Source organism: Hyaena hyaena, unplaced genomic scaffold (genome assembly GCF_003009895.1).
Source record: "Hyaena hyaena isolate Hyena2069 unplaced genomic scaffold, ASM300989v1 scaffold_80, whole genome shotgun sequence".
NCBI lineage: Eukaryota > Metazoa > Chordata > Mammalia > Carnivora > Hyaenidae > Hyaena > Hyaena hyaena.
In genome coordinates, this window is record NW_024080712.1 from 1154771 (window position 1) to 1179352 (window position 24582).

At 39.6% G+C, this 24582-nt stretch overlaps 1 protein-coding gene across 2 annotated transcripts in view; it reads left to right on the top strand.

Annotated features, from left to right (window-relative positions):
• Positions 1 to 24582, top strand: part of GLRA2 (glycine receptor alpha 2) — a 179917-nt gene that overhangs the window by 46200 nt on the left and 109135 nt on the right. For both annotated transcript variants that reach the window (XM_039233918.1, XM_039233919.1), the window contains exon 4: positions 5920 to 6143. In XM_039233918.1, coding sequence (XP_039089849.1) covers positions 5920 to 6143 — 224 coding nt within the window. The remainder of the gene's footprint in view (positions 1 to 5919; positions 6144 to 24582) is intronic.

Sequence of the window (24582 nt, forward strand, 5' to 3'; positions counted from 1 at the left end):
TTTTTTCTATAGAAGGCCAGACAGTAAATACTTAAGACTTTGAGGGTCTGGACAATCTCTGTCACTACTCCAATTCTGCCCTTTTGGCATGAAAGCAGCCAGAAACAACAGGAAGCAAATGGGTGTGGCTGTACTCCAAAAAACTTCTTACAGAAATAGGCTGTGGCCAAATTTGGCCCGCAGGCCATAGACTGCTGACCCTGAATCTGAGGCATGAGTATTTAAATGGACTTTAATCAGATGCTCCTATGAACATGAGTTGCTCCACCTTGAATGTCTATCTTCCCAGACCCCTGGGGCCCTACCTGGGAATCCATCTGATACACCACGGAATATCGTGGCAGCCCAAGCTTCCCTTACCCAAACCTTGAGATCTATCACCCATAAATGTACCCACACTTTCACAGAATTTGACTAAAAGAAAACTGGTCAAGAAAATGAAACAGAACCAGATTTTTCTTTGAACTGTCTTTAGTTGGGAGTCAGAATACCAGACCCTTAGTTTTTATACACAGTAATGTATGTGGTCACTGAAGTCACTGCTTCGAGCTATATGGAAGCAATACTCGTTTTGCTTTCTCTGTGGTTTCTGGAATGGATTTTTCCAAGAAAGAATGCCTCAGAATTTTGAGTTTCTAAACATGTTGAATTTCCTCGCTTCCCTCATGCCCCACTCTCACTCCATAACCCCGGTAGCACTACTGAAGATTCAGTTTGACTATTTGTTTCTAAATAAGAGACAATGGCTTCCGCTGTATGAACTCAGCATGACTTTCTTTGGTGATATGGAGTCTACACCCCTTATGTTTGATGTCATCTCATTAAACTACTGTTGGTACTACCTGCCCACAAAGTATAGGCTCACTTAGCGACCCAATACTGCCTCTCATCCCTTTGATATGTTAGTGTTGAAGATGTGTGCTCAGAAGGCCATGTATTTGTGTTATTCTAAGAAACGTTTTTATGAATCATTATGATGATATACATTATTCCAAAATACACACTTTTATTCATTAAGAGTCATGGGGATCTGTGGCTGGTCATTGCCCATTAACCTTGTGTTAAGAGAATTTAGTGGAACAATTTTTTGTGTGTGTGTGGTTCCGAAAGACTCAGAAGACTGGTAAGGGATGTATGATGCAACAGGTTATATTTTGTCTTGAGAATGTCAGCTTACTCTTTCCTTTTCTTTCTTTCCCCTTTTTCTTTAGCTGCCAATGGCAGGTGAATTTAGAGGGTAGGGAGTATATTTGTAACTCTTGCTTTCCTCATATAAAGACCTACTTTAGGACTATTAATAATGTCAGGAAAGGTCACAGGTATTTGCGTGCCACCTGTGGGCAGCTCTCCCCAAGACTGGCCGTTAGAAGAGGAAGAGAGTCTTCTCAAAGGATATGATTTGGAGCTATGGGTACCACAGCAGCAGGTCCTGAGTCCCTTCTCAGTTAACACCTGAGGTGGGGGAGAAAGAGCTGCAAGTGCCTAAAATGTGTTCACTCAGCCAGTATGTCCAGAATAGGTGTCCAGCTCCCCCCAAACTTGGCCCCAAAAGATAGGTTCCACATACTCTGCTGTTTACTGCTGCAGAGTGAAGGGTTATTCTATCACAGATTGGCAATCACGTTCCCGAGGAACCGGATAAGAGGTAGAAAGCCCCTTAGGAGAATGCCCTCGGTGCTGTAACTGCTGACATGACCCCGTGGGCTCCCTCGCATTCTGTAGCTGCATAAGCAATTCGGGAGGAGATGCTAACTTACCAGGAATAGCAGGTAGCTACTTTTCTTACTTCTGACTTCTTAGGGAAGCACCAAGAGTCTACCCCATACCTGGTATTTTGTTAATCTGAGATACAAGGTGACCTTGGTCTCTAAATTAACAATGCAATGTTAAAGCCTGAGTCCATCAGAAGACAACTGCACCCACACCCACCGCCATAATTTCAAATTCAAGGCTCTCTTCCCACATCAAAGCTAGCACAGACTCAGGAGGATGAAAACTTTACCTCAGTGTAGCCAGAGGTTCAAACCAAAGCACCACACAGGTACCGTGAGGAGTCAACAAAGCGTAGCCTTGGTGCTGATAACTTCATAACATAACTAGATTGAAAAATGTATATGAACACAAATAATAAGAGAATAATAGGTTTAGTAAGAGTATGTATGAGACACAGTGGTAATCTCTGTGTACAAATGCTAGACCAAATACAATAGTACCAAGATAATTCAATTTAAGAAAACCGTCTGTGGCATAAGCATAGCATTAGAAGGTATTGGGAAAAGTGAAACTTTAGAAATACTAGACTCGATGTGAAATAATAGTGTGCATTACAGGTACTTGTATTACCTGTGTTAAGAATATAATAAGGATTATATGACTTACATGTAGCATTTGAAAAAATATGTATTTACTTTTACATATATTTTTTACTTTGAATGTTTCCATGACCTCATCTAATACCCAGTCAGTCATAGGAAAACACATTTTAATACAAGGAAATATGACATTTATTTGATGTAGAATATGTCTCTGGAGAAAGTAGGCACTAAAAGAAAAGTCAGTCTGCATTTAAGCATGTCTCTCAATATTTATTTCCCCTTTAATATTTCATTAAACCTAGAAGCAAGCATAAAGACAAATTACAGAAGAATGTAACTATCTCCTGTGGTTTGTAATATCATGAGAAAATAAACTTAGCTCTAAATAAACCGAGATGATGTATAAATAGATCACATGTGTCAAGTTTTAACCCTATATTGAAAATCATAGTAAACTGAAAGAGTTACAGGGGTCAAAGCCTCAGAAAGTCTTTTCTTCAGATATCTGTGTCACTAGTTCCTTGAGTATCCTTTTCTATTCTTTTTTTTTTATGTTTTATTTATTTCTAGGAGAGAGAGAGAGAGAGCGTGCGCAGGGGAGGGTCAGAGAGAGAGGGAGTCACAGACTGAAACAGGCTCCAGGCTCTGAGCTGGCAGTCAGCACAGAGCCCGACACGGGGCTCGAACCCACGAACCGCGAGATCGTGACCTAAGCGAAAGTCGGACGCTTAACCGACTAAGCCACCCAGGCGCCCCTATCCTTTTCTATTCTTAAAGGTTGTAAGGGCAGCTGTTTATTTTAGAATAGTGTATATCATCATAAATAAAATTACAAAAATTTTAAATTCCCATACATTTATATAAAGAATACTTCCAAAAGACCTAATCAAAGTCATATAATTCCTGTCATTGTGGCACAAACTGTATTTTTCCTATAAGTTTTCTACTTGTCCTTGCTTACAAATAGGAGGATTCATTTATTTTAAATGAACTGTTAGACATTTAATGGTTCTATTGTGATATGATATACTCAGTACTCTTCTTTAAGTTCTAACACTGGATGAACCTGTTTTATTATTTTATATATATATAAAATTCAAAAGTAGAAAACCAGGAAACACTGGAGATGAATACTCATGGGAAAGACTTTTTAAAAAGATGTACATTAGCTGTGGAAATTTATACTGAATTTTTTCAAAGGTCAATGTTTTCATATTGTATGTCGCTAATATTCTCTAGACTCTCTCAATATACAGCTTTAAATCATTCTCAGGCCCAAGGGAGGATCGCAGTGATGTTCTCTTGGTGATTTTTCTACTCAATACTGTCTACCTGGCTTCTCATGGCCTTTCCCATCCTATGCTTGCTTTCTGAGGGGCCCTAATTGGCTTCACAATGGCCCAAGATATTTAACCCATTCACCTGTATTATTTCTAGCTGTCATTGCTTTTCATATTAGAGTTTCTCTACCTCCAGAACTGTCTGAGGGAAGAGATTCTTTCTCTTTTCTCCTGTTTCCTACTGAAACATGCTCACAGACACCTGCCCCCCCACCAAAAAAAAAACTTGTTAAGGATAACTGGCTCTCACTCTAAGGGATATAACAGGGGTAGATGTCAAACACGAGAGAAGCTGCATTTCCCCCCCCAGGAAACCTTAAGGAAAACTCACAGGTGATGTATCTAGTGCATACTTTATATGTAAGTTGGATTATTGTATTTTCAATAGCACCATTTTTTATTTTCCACATATCACACATCCCCACTCTTTATTCACACAAAATTCCAAAGCTTCTGGTAACTCCTTTTGCCAGTGAAACATCAAACTGGTAATCTCCTTCCAGTTATAATCCTCTGGTCCCTTGGAACAATTCCAAAAATATGTGATGGTGATAACTTTGAGGTTCTGCCATTCTCTTGATTCACGCACAGGAGGAGTCAGTGAGCAAACAGGATGAGATGGAAGCCTGACTGGGCCCACAATGGTGCCCTCTTAGGTTTGAGAATTTGCTGTGCACGCCTGGTAAAATCCCAAATAAAAGTCAGCTGATAAGATTTTCCAAGTTGGAAAGTTCATCTGTTGTACAGTGGAGAACCTTAAGGTTATTTCTTCTAACATTTCAGTCTTTCCAAATAAGCTGGGATTTGATGACTGATTTTCAGAAATTAGTAACTATTTGATTATTAGCATTCTTTAAGCCTACATTGGGCACTACTTCCAAGACCTGTCACCTCCAACACAGTCTATCAGCCTGATAATTAGGATGGCTGGATTCGAAAATTATCATAGGAATTTGGATAGTTTAGTAATAGGTAGGAGGAAGTGGACTGAAGTTCTTTTCCATATACCTGAATCTTTACAACTTAGTATGATTTTCTTCTTTTGGCCCTAAGGGAATGGACCAATAGTGACCATCCTGAGGTGGTCTCCACTGTACCTAGTAGAGTAACCAACCATCCGCCTGGGACTGAGTAGATCCACTGAACGTGGGACTTTGGGAAATAAAACTGGAAAACTGGGAGGTTCTCTGGCAAACCAGAACAAGTTGGTCACCATTAGAGTAAAATAAACAATGACCAAAAATCCAGGTGCCAAAGATGTGGAGATGGAGCAAATGGTAAAAAGGGAAAAGGAAAGAGAGCAGGAAGGAACTGGTATATATCACTCTAAATGACCATAAGTGTCAAGAGTGGACAACTATTAGCTCTGAATCATAGTCTCACTTGGCTACGAAACACCATTAATGTCTCTTTTGGGGCCTGCTCTATGAAGCAAAGCAACCATTTTCATGAACTGAAAGACCTTTGAGTTGAAATCCCCAGGACAGAAGTCACTGCCCCAAACTGATATACTGGCAAGGAAGTATACTCCCGGATCAAGTGGGAATGACAAGGTGTACCTGAGTCTCCGATAGAGAGGAGCACCTTTTTTGAAGGTGCCCAGATTAGGAAAACATGAAAAAGATCTCTGTATTGATGAAGTATCAAGTCAACTACTGTAGCTACAACCCATTCAGATAAATAATAAAATATTTAAGAATTTTAAAAGTAAGTAGTGTGATGGAATTATCTTGTCAACACGAAGCATCTCAATATTTATGTAGATGACTTTAAAAATATTGTCCCATCATGTCAAAGTTTTATAATAAGATTTCCACTACCAAAACTAAAGAGTAGGTTTCCTTCTGCCCAGGGCATCTGAGCAGAATGAGAATAGAGATCAGGTCATTTCTGATTTGGAAAATCAATCAGTTTTGACAATCTGCCATTTCAGACCGACTTCTCTACTCATGGTTACCTTTTTCCATGGAAAAATGAGGTTGAGTTAGTATTATTTCCTCTCAGAATGAATAATTTAAACAAAAAATTCAACAAAGTCAACCTACTCCATTAGTGTTCTGGTTTGGTTGAGTCTTCTTTCTTTCTCCCCTCTGTTCCCCCTCCTAATAGAGCTGAGTAGTTTATTTTGACCAACATATATACAGGCTGGTTCATATGGACACCAATACTGCACAGAGTCAGGGAGAAGATGGAGGGGGAAATGTAGATGGACTTCTTATGCCAGATTGGGTGATAAGTAACTCTTATACATGGGGTTTCTATAGGACTACCGAGTGAACATTTTTCTGAGACAACAGTGGAATGATTCACGGCTGGCATACAGTGAGTACCCTGATGATTCCCTGGACTTGGACCCATCCATGCTGGACTCCATTTGGAAACCAGATTTATTCTTTGCCAATGAGAAGGGTGCCAACTTCCATGATGTCACCACTGACAACAAATTGCTTCGAATTTCAAAAAATGGCAAAGTACTCTACAGTATCAGGTAAGCTTCCATTGGCTGCGCCTGTTTACTTCTCCATTTTTCTCCTGGCCTAGAGCTGTCGGATTCTGGAGGGCAACAGGTATATAAATATTTGACTTTTGTGGTCAATTGATTATCATTTGAATTTTAAAACTGGTGAGAATGCCAGAGAGTCCTATGGTCTCAGAAGTGTGACTCTCCATAACAAAAGTATATTTGGTAGGATGGTGGGTAGATACCATGTAAACACCTGTATACATGTAGTTTTGATTGCTTCAATAAAAGGACTACAAGCCTTTAGTTCAATTAATCATTGAGAATAACATACAAATTCTCCACACATACAAAAACATCCAATGGTTCAGCATGGTCAGTGACAGTATACTTTGGGCTGGGTGAGTGAAAAACTGGTTCTAATCTCAGATCTGCTTCTAACTAAACATGTGACCTTAATCTCTTAACTTTTCTTGGCCTGAGCTTTGGAGTAACAAATCCTGAGATTCAGTTTTGCTTTTACATTTGATCAAATATGATCTTCTTCAGGATCTTTATCACCCCAAACTCAAAATAATATCTCTTTTCTGAACTCTAGTAACAGTTTCCCTGTGAATCTGTCTCTTATTTATTCCTGCCTCATACTTTGGCTATTTCTGTATATGGATTTAGCATAAGAACATAATATTTTGAATCATACAATCTAGAATCAAATACAAACTTTGCCACTCACTAAGCTACATAGCCTGTAACCCTCAGTTACCTAATTATAAAATGGGAAACACTAAGTCTATCTCTAAGTATTTTTATATGAGAATACATGATATAGAGGAGAGGTCAGCAAATATTTCCTATAACGGTCCAGACAGTAAGTATTTCAGCTTTGTAGGCCAGACTGTTTCAACTCTGTCACAACTACTCAACTCCACCATTGTAGCACAAAAGCAGCCGGAGACAATCCTCAAACATTGAGTGTTCCTGTGTTTCAATAAAATTTTATTTATCAAAACAGATGGTGGACTAGATTTGGCCCTCTGGTTGTAATTTGCCAATCCCTGATGTAGTGTATATAAAAATACTTGACACAGTATCTGACACAGAGTATGTGCTCAATAAATGCAATGGTGGCTGTCTGTATTTTAAAGTTAACATTCTTTCTAAATAGTAAGCTCTTTAAAGCCAAGATATTTGGATTTTGGACCTTTTGTCCCAAAGGTCCAAGATGGTGTATTGTATATGAGAGATAATATATTAAATAAGTATTGACATTTTAAAGATCCTTTATAGAATTCCCCTTTTCTCTTCAATCTTATTATTAAAAAATGGACAGCTAGCCTCCTTGCAAATAATTTTCAAAAGTCTGTAGACTCACCACCACCAAAACCTCATTTCACAACTCTATATACAATTTAAGTCTGTACTATATATTCCATTCTTAACTTAGTAATTTCACAGTTTGCTAATGGCTGACAGACCCAACGTTTTATGGAATGAAAGAGGCTGCTCATTTGTAAAAACTGGCAAACTCACTGCTTACATGAAGAACCAGGAAACTTCCTCTGCTTTATTTTTAAGGAAATTTACTTTTATTTTTATTTTTCTAAAAATCGTAAGGAAACACAGACTATTTCACATGGTGATGTGTTTGGTGTAAGATGGAGTACTAGGCACAACCTAAGTTGATGTGACCTGATGAAATGGGACATATGTAGAGCGTGGTGCTAGGGAGGAGAGTTATAAAAAGCAGCACAGGGTATCAGCTGCTGCAGCTAACCCTCTGGGCCTTGAGTGGCATTTGCTCTAGTAACTACCTGGCATCACGCACTACAGAAATAAAACTAGGTTTTTTTTTCTATTCTATAAGGCCTTTCCATTCCAGAACCATGAAGAATATAATGATTCCCAGACCTAAATCCAGAGGCAATTCTATCTTTCATTCCCAGTGTAGCATATTTCAAGCTCTGAAATATCCTCACAATTGTTTTGGATTGGGTAGAGTTTGTCCTGTGGCAGGTTGGTTTCGAGTTTTCCTTCATTATGGGTGTTCTGTAAAATCAGAGGAAAGATCCTTGTTGTAAAACCGGGCATGTCATTTTAGAGAAACACGGCTCTTGGCAGATTTGAACTACAGGAATCTAATTATTTGCCTGGAAAGATTTTCAATGAGCCAGACACTGTGCTGGGCCTAGAGATCCAGAGCTGAATAAGATAGGATCTCTGCCCTGGAAGGGATATAGTCTAACAAGGCAGGCAGATATAAGATAAATTAACTGATAGGAATAGATGGGGAAGAAGGAAAAGAAAAGTGGCTCTAACTTTGCAAATGAATGTGTGATTCAAATATTACCAGAATTTGGGGACTGATACCTATACACCTATTTACTTGAGTCATTGGACTTGATTTAACTAGTAGGCAAGGAGTAATTATATATGTAATAGTAATAGTAAAAGTATATGCCCAGTTGCAGGTCCAACTCAAGTTTAAGGCCCAGTGGGTGACAGTTTTGATGTTTTAAAGGTGCTAGAAAGATCTCTGCTGATGTTTCATTAGGAAAGATTTTTCCTCTACTCAGGCTTACAGTGCAAATACCCCTGGGAAGAGGGTATCCATTGACCTAAATTCATACTAAGCTGTAAGGAGCTGATACGAGACTTTCTTTCATATTGTACATTTGATGTCTATGAAGAATAATGAGAACAAGCAAACTGGATGCCTGAGTTGAGAAATCAGGATGAAGAGGGTTAAGAAAGATACAAGGAAGGGATACAATGGAAGTACCAAAGATCAAAACATGAATTGTCTCTACCCTACACATTTAAATAATTACTTAAACATTGGTCCACATTAAAAAAAATAATGTTCTGTGGTGATGTTTTATATCTGCATTTTCTGAAATCTAAAACAAATGGATAATAGCATTTCATATGAGCAATCCCATGCTTCCTTAGCTTTGTAACTTCCCACATGGAAACCAAAGCCTAAGTTTTTGATGGCCAAACAGAACACAAAGAGAACTATGCAGTCCATTGATTTCATAGCAAGTAAGATCACACTTCCCAAGAGGTTTCCCAAAAGGCAGCAGTTTAAAAAAGAGGGGACAGTAGACCAAAACTTCACAAGTGTCCTGCAGATTCAAACACTTGAAGTTCTTTGGTAAAATTCAAGTGAAACTCTTATTTATTTATTTTTATTTTAAAGCTTATTTGTTTATTCTCGGGGTGGGGGAAGCAGAGAGGGAGAGGGGAGAGAGGAGAGAATCCCAAGCCGGCTCTATGCTGTCAGCACAGATCCCAGTGCAGGGCTCGATCTCATGATTCATGACATCATGACCTGAGCTGAAGTCAAGAGCTGGACACTTAACCAACTGAGTCATCCAGGGGCTCCACAAACAAACATTTTGAATAGGAACTGAAGGTCTTAGCTCATTGTTAGAAAATTCCTATTGAGTGTTGCAGGATACAGTCTTTACTGGTGAAAAAGTGTCAAATTTATTTTTGTCTGCTTCTCTTCTGATTTCTTCTTCAATATTCACTTCCCTAATATGTTTGATCTGCTTTCTTTTTAAGTTTTTTGCTGACCCACTCCATTAAGTATTGATCATCCCTGACCAAAGTGTAAACAAGGACACACATCCTGCTTTGTACATTCCTTTCAGAGACAGTCAAATTCTAAATTCATATTACTTAAAAAGGCCTGAATCCATAGTGGAATAGTGAGGTAAGCCTTGAGTATTGTATATATTATTGCTCAAACAATATCTGTTGAATTGAATATAATGAATTGCAGTAAAATTCAGGGCACCATGGCATATGGTATATAATATGAAAGAAAAAAGGAGAGGGTGAGTATTTTTGGAGAGGAGCATCTTTCCTCACTTGTCCATAATGTCTTTGCTAATATTTATTTTCTTCCTTTACTTCCCATTGCTTCTGAAAATTTTCTGCCAGTATTCTGACTTTTATAGCAGCATAGGCTTATTTTTTTTTAATTTGATGGAATTATATTGCAAAATGTCTAATCCAACACCCTGTTTTACCAATGAGAAAGTGAATTCTTCCAACAAGTTAGGTGAGGTAAAATAATGGAGCCCATAAACAGGAAACCTAGGACAAGAATCAAAGTTCTTGACTTCTATTTCAATGTAATTATCGCCTACCTTCATTTACTCCAACTCAAGTCCAAAGACACAAATACAATTCCAAAGAGATGTCATTTTGGAGCCAACCTTTTTGGGACTTATTTTTCAAAGAGCTATTGAGGGGAGAAGGTAAGATTTAAGATGAGAACATAAAGTATCTTCAGACTTTGTAAATGTCTGAAAAGACTTTAAATTCAAAGCACAACAATTTCAAGGTCTATTTGGTAGTTTTATATAGCATATGTACCCTGTATAGCATATCTACTTTCTGAAAAATTGTGCTATCCCAGGGATCAAAGGACTGAATAGACCCATTAAAGTCTACTTAATAGTCAACTTCCCTACCTTCAGGAAATCTGTTGAGAACTCATTCTCATTTTAAAGACCCTCAGAGAAGGAGACTTCATATTCTCTCTTTGGATCCCATAATAAGTCACTGTAGCATTGTACAGAAACTCTTTCTTCTATAACTTAAATCACAGTTGTTACAACTTAAATCAGTAGCTTTCTCCAACATTTGTTAATGTTATAAACAAATGGCTACCATTTTTGGAAGAATGAAGGGAATTGCCTCACTGTTTTTACTTTCATACATTTTTGTCCCACTAGAGTTAGTTAGTAGACATCTGCTTGGTCACCAACACTATATCGCTGATTTGATTTTACAGTATGTTCCACTTCAGCCCCAAGATGTTTTTCATCTCCCAGTTTTCACATTGCTGTACTCTGAAACTTATGATGTTGAATGCTGTCCTGGCTATTTCTGATACCATAGCAGACAAGGGTTTTAGAGTAAAAAACTCTTGGGCTTGAATCTCTGGCCTCAGTAACTGCTGTATGACTTAGGGAAACTTGTTACTCTCTGAACTTCTTTTTCTTCAGCTTTGAAAAAGAGACGGCTTGGTTAAGAACATTAGTAGAATACAATATATATTATTGGATACAGGTCAAAGTGGCATTGCCATATACTTTAGGGCTTTTGGTATTTTCTTATAATTTAATGATAGTACCTTTTGTTCCAGCCTCTAAGACAAAAGTAAACTGCTCAAGATAGATCCCTACAAATTCCAGACAAGGATGCGATGGACCTACTGCTGGAGTGTGGCCCTATAGAGTAGGTTCTTAACCTTAGGACTAGGTGAAAACTCCAGGGGGTCCTTGAATCTCCCTAAAGTGTATGCATATTTTGTGTACTGGGGTATTCAGCTTTTTTGTTTGTCTCTTTAAGAGGAAATGGTCCTTATGGTTCTTAAGGAAGCTATGATCCTACAACTGTTAATTTTGCTTTAAGATTTATTGCATGCCTCCAGGATGGGTATGTCTGAGGTAAAATTGGTAAGGAAATATTGTTTGCTTTCAGTGTCTTCTTATTTGACCGACCAGGTACCTATGAGCTTTATGATACCCTCCAAACAGAGGGTCCTCCAAACCATAAATAATTATGGGATTGCTCCTCCGCAACAGTACCTCTTATCACCAAGATATCTGTTTCCCTCGTCATCAAAAGTTATCTGACCTGAAACTCATTCTTTTATGACATTGTTAATCTCTCTTGATATGATTCATAATTCTAGGTGTGGATGATTCAGTGTTCCACCTTCCCAGTAGTACTTGAATTGTAATAGAGAACTCTTAGGGATTGACATGTCTCTCCCTCTGATGATAGATTAAGGCACCACTAAGAGTAGGTGGAGCATAGATTTCTAGAAAGACATCCAACTGTGCTCTGCAAATAATCCTATCTAATGACCAACTCTACCCACACATATAAAAGGCCAACTTTTCTCACATAACCTCCTATCCTTGACTCAGCCTGCAGCTTGATGCAAAAACTTCAGAAGGTTCTAACTTTAGTTACAGGATGATTTTTATGGCATAGAAAAAAGTTCTCTATTTAGATGTCAGAGCTGGAAATAAAATGCACAGTGAACTAAGACCTGCCTAAATGTTACCAATGGTGATACTTTTATTATCTTACTCTCAATTTTAATGAGACACATAAGCCCATATTTCCTGTTGGAAGATAGCTATGAAAGCTGTGATTTCTTGTCTCTGTGCATATTTGGACCATGTTTATCTTTATATCCTATAATCCAGGCAAAATTACTTTCTCATTTTCCAATTTTGTGTCCAAATCCTCATTAGTTTTGTGACTTGACTTAATGCAGTAATTAATGACTGTAACATAAGCGCCCACATCAGAATTAAGCAGTGAGTTTTCAGAGAAGTGCTGGTAAATGCCATGGAAACCACAGGATTCCATTCTTCCTAGAGGCAAGGGAGGTTGGGGGGTTAGGAAGCAGTGGCATGCACAAACGTTGGTCGATTCAGCAGGAGCTAAGCAGTAAAAAGAAGGTATTTCTGGAGAGTGGCCCTCAAAAAAGGCAACACTGAGGGTAGAAGTATCTGAGTCTAGAAAGTGTGTTTTGTATATGACAGATTCTCTTAAAGTGCTGGAAAGCTCTGTTGAGCTCCTGATGGGGCTCAGAAATACACATATACATAAAGGCATAATATGGGTTCAAACACAACAGAGTAAGGATTTTGCCCTTGTTTGAAGGAAATGAGGGAATTGTGCAATGAAATACATGGCAGCTGGCATGACCACTTGTCCTTGACTCTTTACCTGATGGACTAGCAACAGCAACCAGTAGATCTTCCTCCTCTTGGAGGTAACTTTCCACTGCATTAACATTCATCAGAGTTTGCTCTGAAGGTGATTGTGCAAAGAACAGAATACTGAGAAGGTAGCTCAGGAGATCAGGAGCTCCACACTTCCTTGCATCATTTACTGTATCCTCCAGGCTCATAGAACTGCCTCTCTAACCCCATCAGTCATTTGGAACTTTAGTCTCCTTGTCCATAACATGAGATTGAACTAGAAAAGATTAGATAAAATCTGAGGCTCTTGTAGCTCTATCATAAGAGTGAGTCCTTTGTGTCCCTTGGGGCTTGACAGTAACCAAGAGAGGATTCTTAAATTCTTTTTTAAATAGTTTATTGTCAAGTTGCTTTCCATACAACACCCGGGGCTGATCCCCACATGTGCCTTCCTCTATGCCCATCACCTCCCTTCCCCTCCCCCCACCCCCATCAGCCCTCAGTTTGTTTTCAGCATCCAAGAGTCTCTCATGGTTTGCCTCCCTCCCTCTCGCCCACTATTTTCCTCCTTCTTCTCCCCCATGGCCCTCCATTAAGTTCCTCCTAATCCTCCTATACGTGAAAACATATGGTAGCTGTCCTTCTCTGCCTGACTTATTTTGTTCAGCATAACACCCTGGAGTTCCATCCATGTTGCTACACATGGCCAGATTTCATTCTTTCTCATTGCCATGTAGTATTCCATGGTATAGATAAACCACATCTTCTTGATCCATTCGTCCGTTGATGGACACTTAGGCTCTTTCCATGATTTGGCTATTGTGGAGAGTGCTGCTGTGAACACTGGGGTCCATGTGCTCCTATGCATCAGCACTCCTGTATCCCTTGGGTAAATTCCCAGCAGTGCTATTGCTGGGTCATAGGGGAGTAGTACTGTTAATTTTTTGAGGAACTTCCACACTGTTTTCCTGAGGGGCTGTACCAGTTTACATTCCCACCAACAGTGTAGGAGGGTGCCCGTTTTTCCACATCCTCATCAGCATCTAGAGTTCTCTGATTTGCTCATTTTAGCCACTCTGACCGTCGTGAGGTGGTATCTCAGTGTGGTTTTGATTTGTATGTCCCTGATGAGGAGGGATGCTGATGGAATGGGAAAAGACAGTTGCAAATGACATATGAGATAAAGAGCTAGTATCCAAGATCTATAAGGAACCCGCTAAACTCCACACCCGAAAAACAAACAATCCAGTAAAGAAATGGGCAGAAGATATGAACAGACACTTCTCCAAAGAGACCAACAGACAGATGGCCAACAGACACATGAGAGGATTCTGAAATTTAAGCTGCCTCTCTCAAACTAGTTTTGGATCTCTCTCTCTCTTTTTTTTTTTAATGTTTTATTTACTTCTAGGAGAGAGAGAGAGAGAGAGAGAGAGAGACAGCGTGAGCAGGGGAGGGTCAGAGAGAGAGGGAGATACAGACTCTGAAATAGGCTCCAGGCTCTGAGCCAGCAGTCAGCACAGAGCCCGACGCGGGGCTCGAACCCAGGAACCGCGAGATCATGACCTAAGCGAAAGTCGGACGCTTAACCGACTAAGCCACCCAGGCGCCCCCAGTTTTGGATCTTTGAATCTTTCTCTCACAAGTTGAATATTCAACTCCTGAGAAGAGGAACCTGATATTGGAGTGGGGCAGGAAGATTGGACTACCTATAGTTTAAGAGGCAGCCTTATGTTCAACATATAGTTTACATAATGACAAATACTCAATACCGAGCTCCCTATTGAGAAATTTCACAATCACAAATTAGATCATTTATACCCTCTGATTCACTCAGCAGGAGTATCCATGAGATATTATTTTAGAACGTATTCATGAATTATGGGTTTATATACTTTTAGACAATTATACAAAAATGGTTGGCTGGGACAACTACTAACTAGATATGTAGGCTAAAGGAAATTACATGGTATATTTGAGCCAGCAGAGTTGAAGGGCATGTCTGCTATTACTCATTACCTGAATTTTCTTGTGGCAGGAAGCCAAAGGAAATTCAGAGGTCCTAGTGAGCCTGTTCAACTTATGTCAACATGGGCTTCTGCCTGGTCCATAGCGCTGCCTTTGAAAGCCTCCCTGGATGGCATTAATCCCAAAACAAATACATATAATATCACCATGGCTCCTATGAGACATATGAATTACTGTAACACGTTTTCAAAGCACATAATCCAAAGGAAACGCAGTCCATTTTAAAATGGGAAAAAAATTATACATCCTCAAAGCTCAGTAGTCTCTCCAACGAGTCGATCCTTGCTTGTGGCATTTAAAATTACAAACTAACATCTGTGTTGAGGAGGATACAACATTTATCACTGGGCAGTCATTGAAAGGCAGTTCTAGGGGCGCTTGGGTGGCTTAGTCGGTTAAGCGTCCGACTTTCACTTAGGTCATGATCTCGCGGTTCATGGGTTCGAGCCCCACGTCGGACTCTGTGCTGACTGCCAGCCCAGAGCCTGGAGCCTGTTTCAGATTCTGTGACTCCCTCTCTCTGTGACCCTCCCGGGCTCACGCTGTCTTTCTCTCTCCTAGAAATAAATAAAACATTAAAAAAAATTAAAAAAAAAAAGAAAGGCAGTTCTACACATGACACACACTCAGAGCAAGGCCATCCCATATCTGATTGATCATTTCTTTCAAAAGACAATAAAACAAATGCTTTATTTGATGTTTCATTTTAGGAGGGATACTTTGTGAAATCTGAGCAGTTAGATGAAGGATAGAAAGCGGCAAGTGAGCTGGGGATTACAGACAGAATGCTATGGGGGTGGGGAAGATGTCAGTTCTGAGATTTAGGAAGACTTGGATTTGAACTCAATCTTACTAAGTGACCATAAGAAATCATTTAACCTTTCTTTGATCTGCAATTTTTGTCAGTTCCAGACTCATACTAAATGTTCAATGGATGTCATAATAACCCCAAGTTGGCTGTAGGATAAAGGGGGAAAAGGGGGGAAGACAGCTCTCCCCATTCTCCCTAACCAATGGATGTCATAATAACCCCAAGTTGGCTGTAGGATAAAGGGGGAAAAGGGGGGAAGACAGCTCTCCCCATTCTCCCTAACCCAGACCCATGGACATTTCCTTATTCAGTACCTATTAACACTCAGGCTCCACTCACCTTCCATACTTAGTTTCAAACAGATGGATTCCCTCCCTGCCTTGGGTTTCCTTCCATTGGAAGACATTTGGCTTGTAACAAAAGTGATAGTTGCATTTTCTCGCAGATAATGGCTCAGGTCTCCTCTTTAGCTGCCTGTTAAGAGTACACTGAGGAACTGTGCTGGGTTTCAAAGTGTTATCTGGCCAAGGATGGAGCATCCTACCGACCAGGGCTCCTTTCTTTCTCCCACCTTTCTCACCAGAAACAGTGGCCAGTACTCTCCACCACTGATCACAATAGAACTCTTAATGAAGTAAAATACCAACAAAGTAGCACAATTTTTCTCTCAGCTGTTAGCAGATACAGAGTAACTTTGGTTATCTTCAAACCATATCTGCAGTTCATAAGCATTTGTTCTCTTTTGTCAAAAGTAAAATAATCCCAAACAAAATGTTAAGAAAATTACTATACAGTACTTTTAGACACGTAATGACTAAGAAAATTGCTATACAGTGCTTTTAGACATATAGTAACCAAGAACAAGTCAGTTCTCATTATTCTAATGTGTAGACTTAATAACATTTTATCTTCATGAATTATTTGGGTGTATAAATAAATTCTAGATGAGAAATGGCTTTGAAATTTAAAATGTAACTAAAATGTGAACAATATTAGTTGAGTCTTTGATACTTTGAGTTTTTCTTCTTGTGGTGTCCAATTTAGCCCTCTCCTATTCAATACCTTCAAAACATTTTTGTTCAGGAAATATCAAAGCATTTGGAAAAGTTTTAGCCACAGATTTATCAGCTGCTCTCCAAGTTGAATCCAATCCATATTTGGACTTAATTAACATGGGCTAACCATATGTGTGCACATTTTCTGAAAGGACCAGGCACAGATGGGAACAGATATTGTATTTCTGTCCTTCTCAGCTAGTATTGCTCAATGCATATGGGTATTTTCTGATGCCTTTATAATGTTTGGTAAACATGGACCTTCCTAGTCAGCCACTGGCATTTTAGTCAGGGAAAAGGAAAACAGCCAATTAACCAGCAGTGATGTAATTTATCTCCTCCAAATCCCAAGGTCAACAGAGAAGAACAGGTCTTCTTCTTCTTTTTTTTTTTTTTTTTGAAATTAACTAAGAGGATAGAGTCTAATTATACTGCCTAGAACCAATGTGGGATTTATGTTCTGCCCTAACAATATTGAAAAACGACTGATCTCTGGTGCCCTAGCCACACTATTTTGAGACAGGTTTTCCATCCAATTTCATCCTTCTGTTTAACAGTCTCAGTATCAAAGTCTGCTCTAGGGGATATCAGCAGGGAATCTGAGAATCCATCAACTCAAATACATAAAGGAGGAAATGACTAACGGTACTTAAAACAGTATTCTTTCACTAGTTTTGCATCTTAATAGTCATGGGAGCCTCTCGCTAAATGTCTGTTAATTATATGTAGCAGTTAAGAGTTAGAAGGTGTTTGAGCAAGGATATGTATTGAGAACTTTCTGGAACTCCTAATCATTTACACACCATGAATTTGCAATCTTTATTTATGTGGAAGGCCTTCCTCCATACAGCCACATCTGTGTTTGCCCATAGATTAGATGACTAGGTCAGGGCTGGAGTGAGCAGGACCCTTGTCTATGTTTTACATGATGAGTAAGTTCAAAGCAGCCATTTAATTATAAAGCTTTCAAAAAAGGAGTTTAAAAATTTCATTCTTTGTCTGCCTTGCCAAAGTTGAACAGATTATTTTTGTTTTCCATAGATCAAGATCCTTTTGTAGGTACCTTGGGTTTTGATTCAGGAGCATCAAATGATTACTACAAGTCCTACTTCCCTGATACACCCACAGGGCCTACTCAGGATCTAGGTCTTTATGGGTACGTCATCTGTTTTACCCAATCAGTGTGAGCACTGATCTAGGCCCCGAGGGAGTAATTAAAAGATTTCTACTTAATTCAGTTCAGGTATGTCTCACTGACATAGTCTAGAAAGATTCTTTAAATGGGTATTTGGAAACAATTTTAAAAAGTTGAAGAATAAATGCAACTCTTGGGATATAGTCCATTAAAAGAATATTTACAGAAATAGTAAATTGATAATATTAAACTATAATCTCCTTCAAGGGAGAAACTGTTATTTTTTCCTTTTTTTTGAACATTTTTAACATTCATGTATTTTTCAGAGACAGAGAGAGATAGAGCATGAGCGAGGGAGGAGCAGAGAGAGAGGGAGACACAGAATCCAAAGAGGCTCCAGGCTCCGAGCTATCAGCACAGAGCTTGATGTGAGACTTGAACTCACGAACTGTGAGATCATGACCTGAGCCAAAGTCTGACGCTTAACCTACTGAGCCAGCCAGGCGCCCCAGAAAGTATTATTTCAAGTATCTGATATGCACAGTGCCCAACAAACTCTTGTCAAAAACTGCTGAATGGATGGGCCTGATTACAACCCAGACAGAGTTCTGTTTAACACTAAAACCTTCACACCACAGATGTGGCACTTGCTCTCCATCCTGACCAGTACCATGAGCTTCTTAAAATTTATAGCTGAGGTTCATCCAATGCATGTGACAGCCACCTCCCCAACTTCTTTTGAAACTTCTCGGTGGCTTATTTTCTAGTCCAGAGACCAGGGACAGTGGCCCGATACACTGCCACTGCCCTGACTAGAGTTCCATTGCCTACCTTTGCACATTCATGTGTTTTACTAGGCATGGATTTAGTTTCCGCTCTGCCGCACCTGGAAACTGTCCTCCTACCCTGCTTGGCATCTATGCCAGTTTCAGGGCCACACCCACCATATTCTTGGTTGCCAGTGGACTAACCTCTGTTTCACTGCCCTGACTTTACCAGCATGCCTCTCTACTGTGACTGAGGATCATGATTAATACGTCTTGTCTTACAACCCCTGGTACAGTCACACAGAACCCTACTTGAGCCGAACCGTCCTGCCCTGGCATCAAGCAGAAAGTAGTATTTCCCAAAGAGAGTACTAGCATTACTGAAAAATTGCAGACCCCTTTCTCTATCTTCTTTCCTATATCCTTTTCAAAAATTTTCTCCTTTTAATCTATCATGGTGACAGTAATTAAAGTCATCCATACGGACATGCTGAAGTAGTGCTTCTTAAAATGTGCTCTAGGACACCAGCATCGGTATTACGTGCAGGATTATCGAGAGGGCCACAGAACCTGGATTCAGATGCCCTTCAGATGACACTTAATGCCCACCAGAGTTTAAAACCCACAATGATAAAGGTATCTTGATCAGACAACCAGCCTGGCAGTGTCGTTTAATTCACTAACTCCCTAACTCTTTCCTCCCCTCTCCCCATCTGTGGGTTGTGTTAATGATGCACTTTTAACTTGACTTCTCACTTGCCCCCAGGCTAATTTCACTTAAGGTCTAAGTGGCTGAAGATGACACATTTGTTTGATACTAGTTATATCCTATCAATTCTCTCTGGCATTAGAATGTCACATGGTTCAGACATTTCAAAGTACAACTCAGAGGAGAGATTCAACAAACCTACATTATATCGTAAGGCTGGTCTTGGCGAAAGAGTGGACTGTGTTCTAGGATGTTGGATGACAAAGCCCAATGGGGTGAATAAATATCTCACTTATATACCCAGATTGCCAGAAAGTTCCTATTTTAAGAAGCACTATTACTTGCACTGGAAGTTTTCATTATAGTCAAGAGTGCAGGGTTGCCTGGGTGGCTCAGTAGGTTAGGTGTCCAATTCTTGAACTCAGCTCAGGTCTTGATCTCAAGATCAGGAGTTCAAGACCCACGTTTGCTCTGAGCTGGGTGCAAAGCCTACTTAAAAATGGAACATAAAAAGTGCAAATTGGCCTAGAAGAGGAAATTCTTTAAGCTGGTCACCTTCACTTACAGTTTAGAATCATAAAAATTTTGAGAAGGTAGAGTTGTTGGTGGGTGGAGAATGAGGCCAGAGATTTAGGCAAGGTCAAATAGCTCTTTATTGGGTAAGCTGGGTCTACCACCCAGGTCCCTGAATTCCAGGTCAATGATGCTTCTACTCTGTGAGGCTACCAGGGGTGGCTAGAGGAGTTTTTAAAAGAACAGGTCATGAAAAATCTGGATTTCTGAAGAAAAAATGAAAGAGGTATTCCTGCTTTCCTTAGAAAGCAACTAAGGTGTCTATAACCCACTCTCCTGACTTCACAGACAAAAGAGGATGCTAAATTAGTTAAGATTTTTTTTTCCTAAGGAGAAAATGTAGTACAGTGGAAAATAATAAAATGGATGTGACATTAGTTAATGTTTGGGTCAAATCTAACTTGGGTCACTTAAAAGTTTTGTGACTCTGGTAAAATGGCTCCATCTCTGAGCTTCAATTTGCCTATCTCAAAAACAGAGAAAATGCTGTCTGCCTTTTGTGAGAGTATTCCATGACTGTAAAATAATAAGTCAGGCAGAGAAGGACAAATATCATATGTTTGCACATATAGGAGGATTAGGAGGAACTTAATGGAGGACCATGGGGGAGAAGAAGGGAGGAAATAGTGGGGGAAAGGGAGAGAGGCAAACCATGAGAGACTCTTGAATACTGAGAAACAAACTGAGGACTGATGGATGTGTGGGGGAGGGGGGAGATGGGCATGGAGGAGGGCACTTCTGGGGATGAGCACTGGGTGTTATACGGAAACCAACTCGACAATAAACTATTTGTAAAAAGAAAAAAAAAAAAGAGTGCTTGACCTACAGCAGGTGCTGAATTATGTTTGTTAACAGTATGACTGTCATCACTAGATTTTTAAAAAATGTTTATTTATTTTGAGAGAGAGAGAGAAAGCACAAATGAGTAGGGGAGAGGCAGAGAGAGAGGGAGACAGAATTCCAAGCAGTCTCCATGCGGCCAGCATAGAGCCCAAAGTGGGGCTCGAACCTACAAACTGTGAGATCATGACCTGAGCTGAAATCAGGAGTTGGACGCTCAACAAACTGATCTGCCCAGATGCCCTGTCATCACTAAATTTTTAATTTTCCTTATTAAGTATTTTAATGCTAAAAACACCCCACTAGGTCTTATCCCCTCTGCTGGGTTTTGCAGTGTGCTATGTGGAGGGTGCTAGACATGGTCCCTAACAGAGGGACAATAGTAACATACTGGAGACTCTCTTGCTTATCCTGAAAAACACAAAGCATCCCCTTGTCCTTCCTCTCCAAGCAAGCCATACTACTTTAACCATTAGAATCAACTCTACCAAAGCAGTACATTGGCCATCTTTGCTTCAGGCAAGCAGATCACTCATTAAAATTTGTATTTCTACCTGAAAATTAGTTTGCTCTTCAAATGGCTTTTTTCCCCTCATGAATCTCTCACTAGGAATGAACTCCCAAGTCTGACACTGAGTTCCTCGTGAACCAGTAGTTGCTCCATGAGTCAAGGAGCTTTCCGATGGAAAGTTAAGTGATTAATTTGCATCTCTAGCAATGTGAGAAGGGTCTGCTGTGGACCCAGCTATCTGAGCTATCCCAGCTCAAAGACAGGTGGACTGAGCTTCCTAACTTTCCTTCAGCTAATTTGCCTAATGTCTAGTGAGAACATTCTAGCAACTGACAGAAGGGGCAAGCAAGCTTTCCCAGCTTCCTGTATCTTGTAATTTGGCAATATTCTCTGGGCTCTGATGATGGGGTTCCTCTTTTGTAACTCCTTAATCCTTTCCCATTTCCACAGAAAACCCTAGAATTCTCCCATTGAACATTAGGAAGCCGATTCATCCATTTGTTCAACAAGTATTTATTGAATGTCTGCCTGGTGTCAGGCACCACTGTATGGTAAATAAGAGTCCCAGGCTCTGTGTATCTTGCGCAGTAATATGGGTGAAATACATGTAAAGATAACTGAAACACTTTACAAGGTCTGCATCTGTTAGTCATTTCAACTTTGAGTAAGGTATAAACCCAAGAGCTGGGGTTATCGGCAAAGTGAACTGGAGGAGGAAGGGAAGTGAGATTTTGGGCGACGGACTTTCTGTGTTTCATTTCATTCATTCATTCATTCATTCATTCATTCATTTATATTTTTTTGCCTTCAAAATTAAAATGTTTGCTGAGCCTTCTTACTCCCAGTAAAGTAACAGGGCGCCTGGTAACGGAACTTTATTCTTTACCTCGTGCAAACAGGAGCATGGGGGCCCTGAAAGCATGTATGTCAACCACAATGACAGTGGAGGAACGTGTGATAATGTTTCAGAAAATGAGTTCAACAAAAATCAAATGGAAGATGGGTGGCCTCAGCTCAGTGCCTTAGGTGCAATGGCCTTAATATTTTAGATCATGGAGAAGAGGCGAGTGTATCTGGTACACTGTAGGCAGTGTCTGCCAGCAAAAAGTCTGAGTTTCGATTAAAGTATTTAATTCTGTAAGACTCACCAAAAATAGGTGGAGAGCCAGAATAAAGGAGATAAAAATCGTTCACATTTCAGTATAATGTTATATGTGTCAGTCTAATTTGGTACAATTTCTACATTTCAATAGAGATGAACAAAATAATATCAACCTCATCCCCCCCCCAACTCACTTTTTTTTTTAAATAAAAAATAGTTTAAAAATAAAAGCAGTGGTAGTTCCTTTTGAAGGTTCTTGACAGGGAAGAGAGCACAAAGGAATGTTCTGGGTTGATGGATATATGCTAAATCTGGATCTGGGTGCTTTTAAACAGGTGGATAAAGATGTAAAAAGTTATCATGTTGTAACTTAGGATTTGTATGTTTCTACTGTTCTTAATGTATACTTCAATGAAAAAGGAAAAATAAGTGAAGGGCAAGTTCGAATTTTAGGCTTGCAGATGTGTGGTAAATGAGACATCATAAATTATGGACTCCGTGACCCATGAAGGGATTGATTAGGTCTTTACAATCTCTTCCCATTTGCTTAGCTAATGACATGATTTAGCAAACTACGAGCTGTTAACTTTTCTCTTTGTATTGGTGCCCATAGGGTTCCAATAAAAAACCTATCTAGAAAGGAAATTAGAAAAATAAATGAGACTTATTTCGCTCAGCATAACACTCTCAAGTTCCATCCATGTTGCTACACATGGCCAGATTTCATTCTTTCTCATTGCCATGTAGTATTCCATGGTATAGATAAACCACATCTTCTTGATCCATTCGTCAGTTGATGGACACTTAGGCTCTTTTCATGTTTTGGCTATTGTTGAGAGTGCTACTATGAACACTGGGGTACATGTGCCCCTATGCATCAGCACTCCTGTATCCCTTGGGTAAAGTCCTAGCAGTGCTATTGCTGGGTCATAGGAGAGTTCTATTGTTATTTTTTTGAGGAAACTCCACACTGTTTTCCAGAGGGGCTGTACCAGTTTACATTCCCACCAACAGTGTAGGAGGGTGCCCGTTTCTCCATATCTTCACCAGCATCTATAGTCTCCTGATTTGTTCATTTTAGCCACTCTGACCAGCGTGAGGTGGTATCTCAGTGTGGTTTTGATTTGCTTTGCACTGATGATGAGTGACGCTGAGCATCGTTTCATGTGTCTGTTGGCCATCTGGATGTCCTCTTTGGAGAAGTGTCTGTTCATGTCTTCTGCCCATTTCTTCACTGGATTACTTGTTTTTTGGGTGTGGAGTTTGGTGAGTTCCTTATAGATTTGGATACTAGTCCTTTATGTGCTATGTCATTGCAACTATCTTTTCCTATTCTGTCGGTTGTCTATTAGTTTTATGGATTGTTTCCCTTGCCTTGCAGAAGCTGTTTATCTTGATGAGGTCCCAGTAATTCATTTTTGCTCTTGATTCCCTTGACTTTGAGGACGTGTCAAGTAAGAAATTGTTGTGGTTGAGGTCAAGGAGGCTGTTTCCTGCTTTCTACTCTAGGGTTTTGATGGTTTCCTGTCTCACATTCAGGTCCTTTATCCCTTTTGAGTATTTTTGTGCATGGTGTGAGAAAGCGATCTAGTTTCATTCTTCCGCACAATGCTGTTCAGTTCTCCCAGCACCATCTGTTAAAGAGGCTGTCTTTTTTCCATTGGATTCTCTTTCGCATTTTATCAAAGATTAGTTGGCCATACATTTGTGGGTCCAATTCTGAGTTCTCTATTCTATTCCATTGGTCTATGTGTCTGTTTTTGTGCCAATACCGTACTGTCTTGATGATTACAGCTTTGTAGTAGAGGCTAAAGTCTGGGATGGTGATGCCTCCTGTTTTGGTTTTATTCTTCAATATGACTTTGGCTATTCGGGGTCTTTTATATTTCCATACAAATTTTAGGATAGTTTGTTCTAGCTTTGAGAAGAATGCTGGTGCAATTTTGATTGGGATTGCATTGAATGTAGTAATGTAGTAATCTACATTGAATGTAGATTGCTTTGGGTAGTAATGACATTTCAACAATATTTATTCTTCCTATCCATGAGCATGGAATGCTTTTCCATTTCTTTGTGTCTTCTTCAATTTTCTTCATAAGTTTTCTATAGTTTTCATCATACAGGTCTTTAATATCTCTGGTTAGGTTTATTCCTAGGTATTTTATGTTTTTTGTGTGCAATTGTGAATGGGCTCA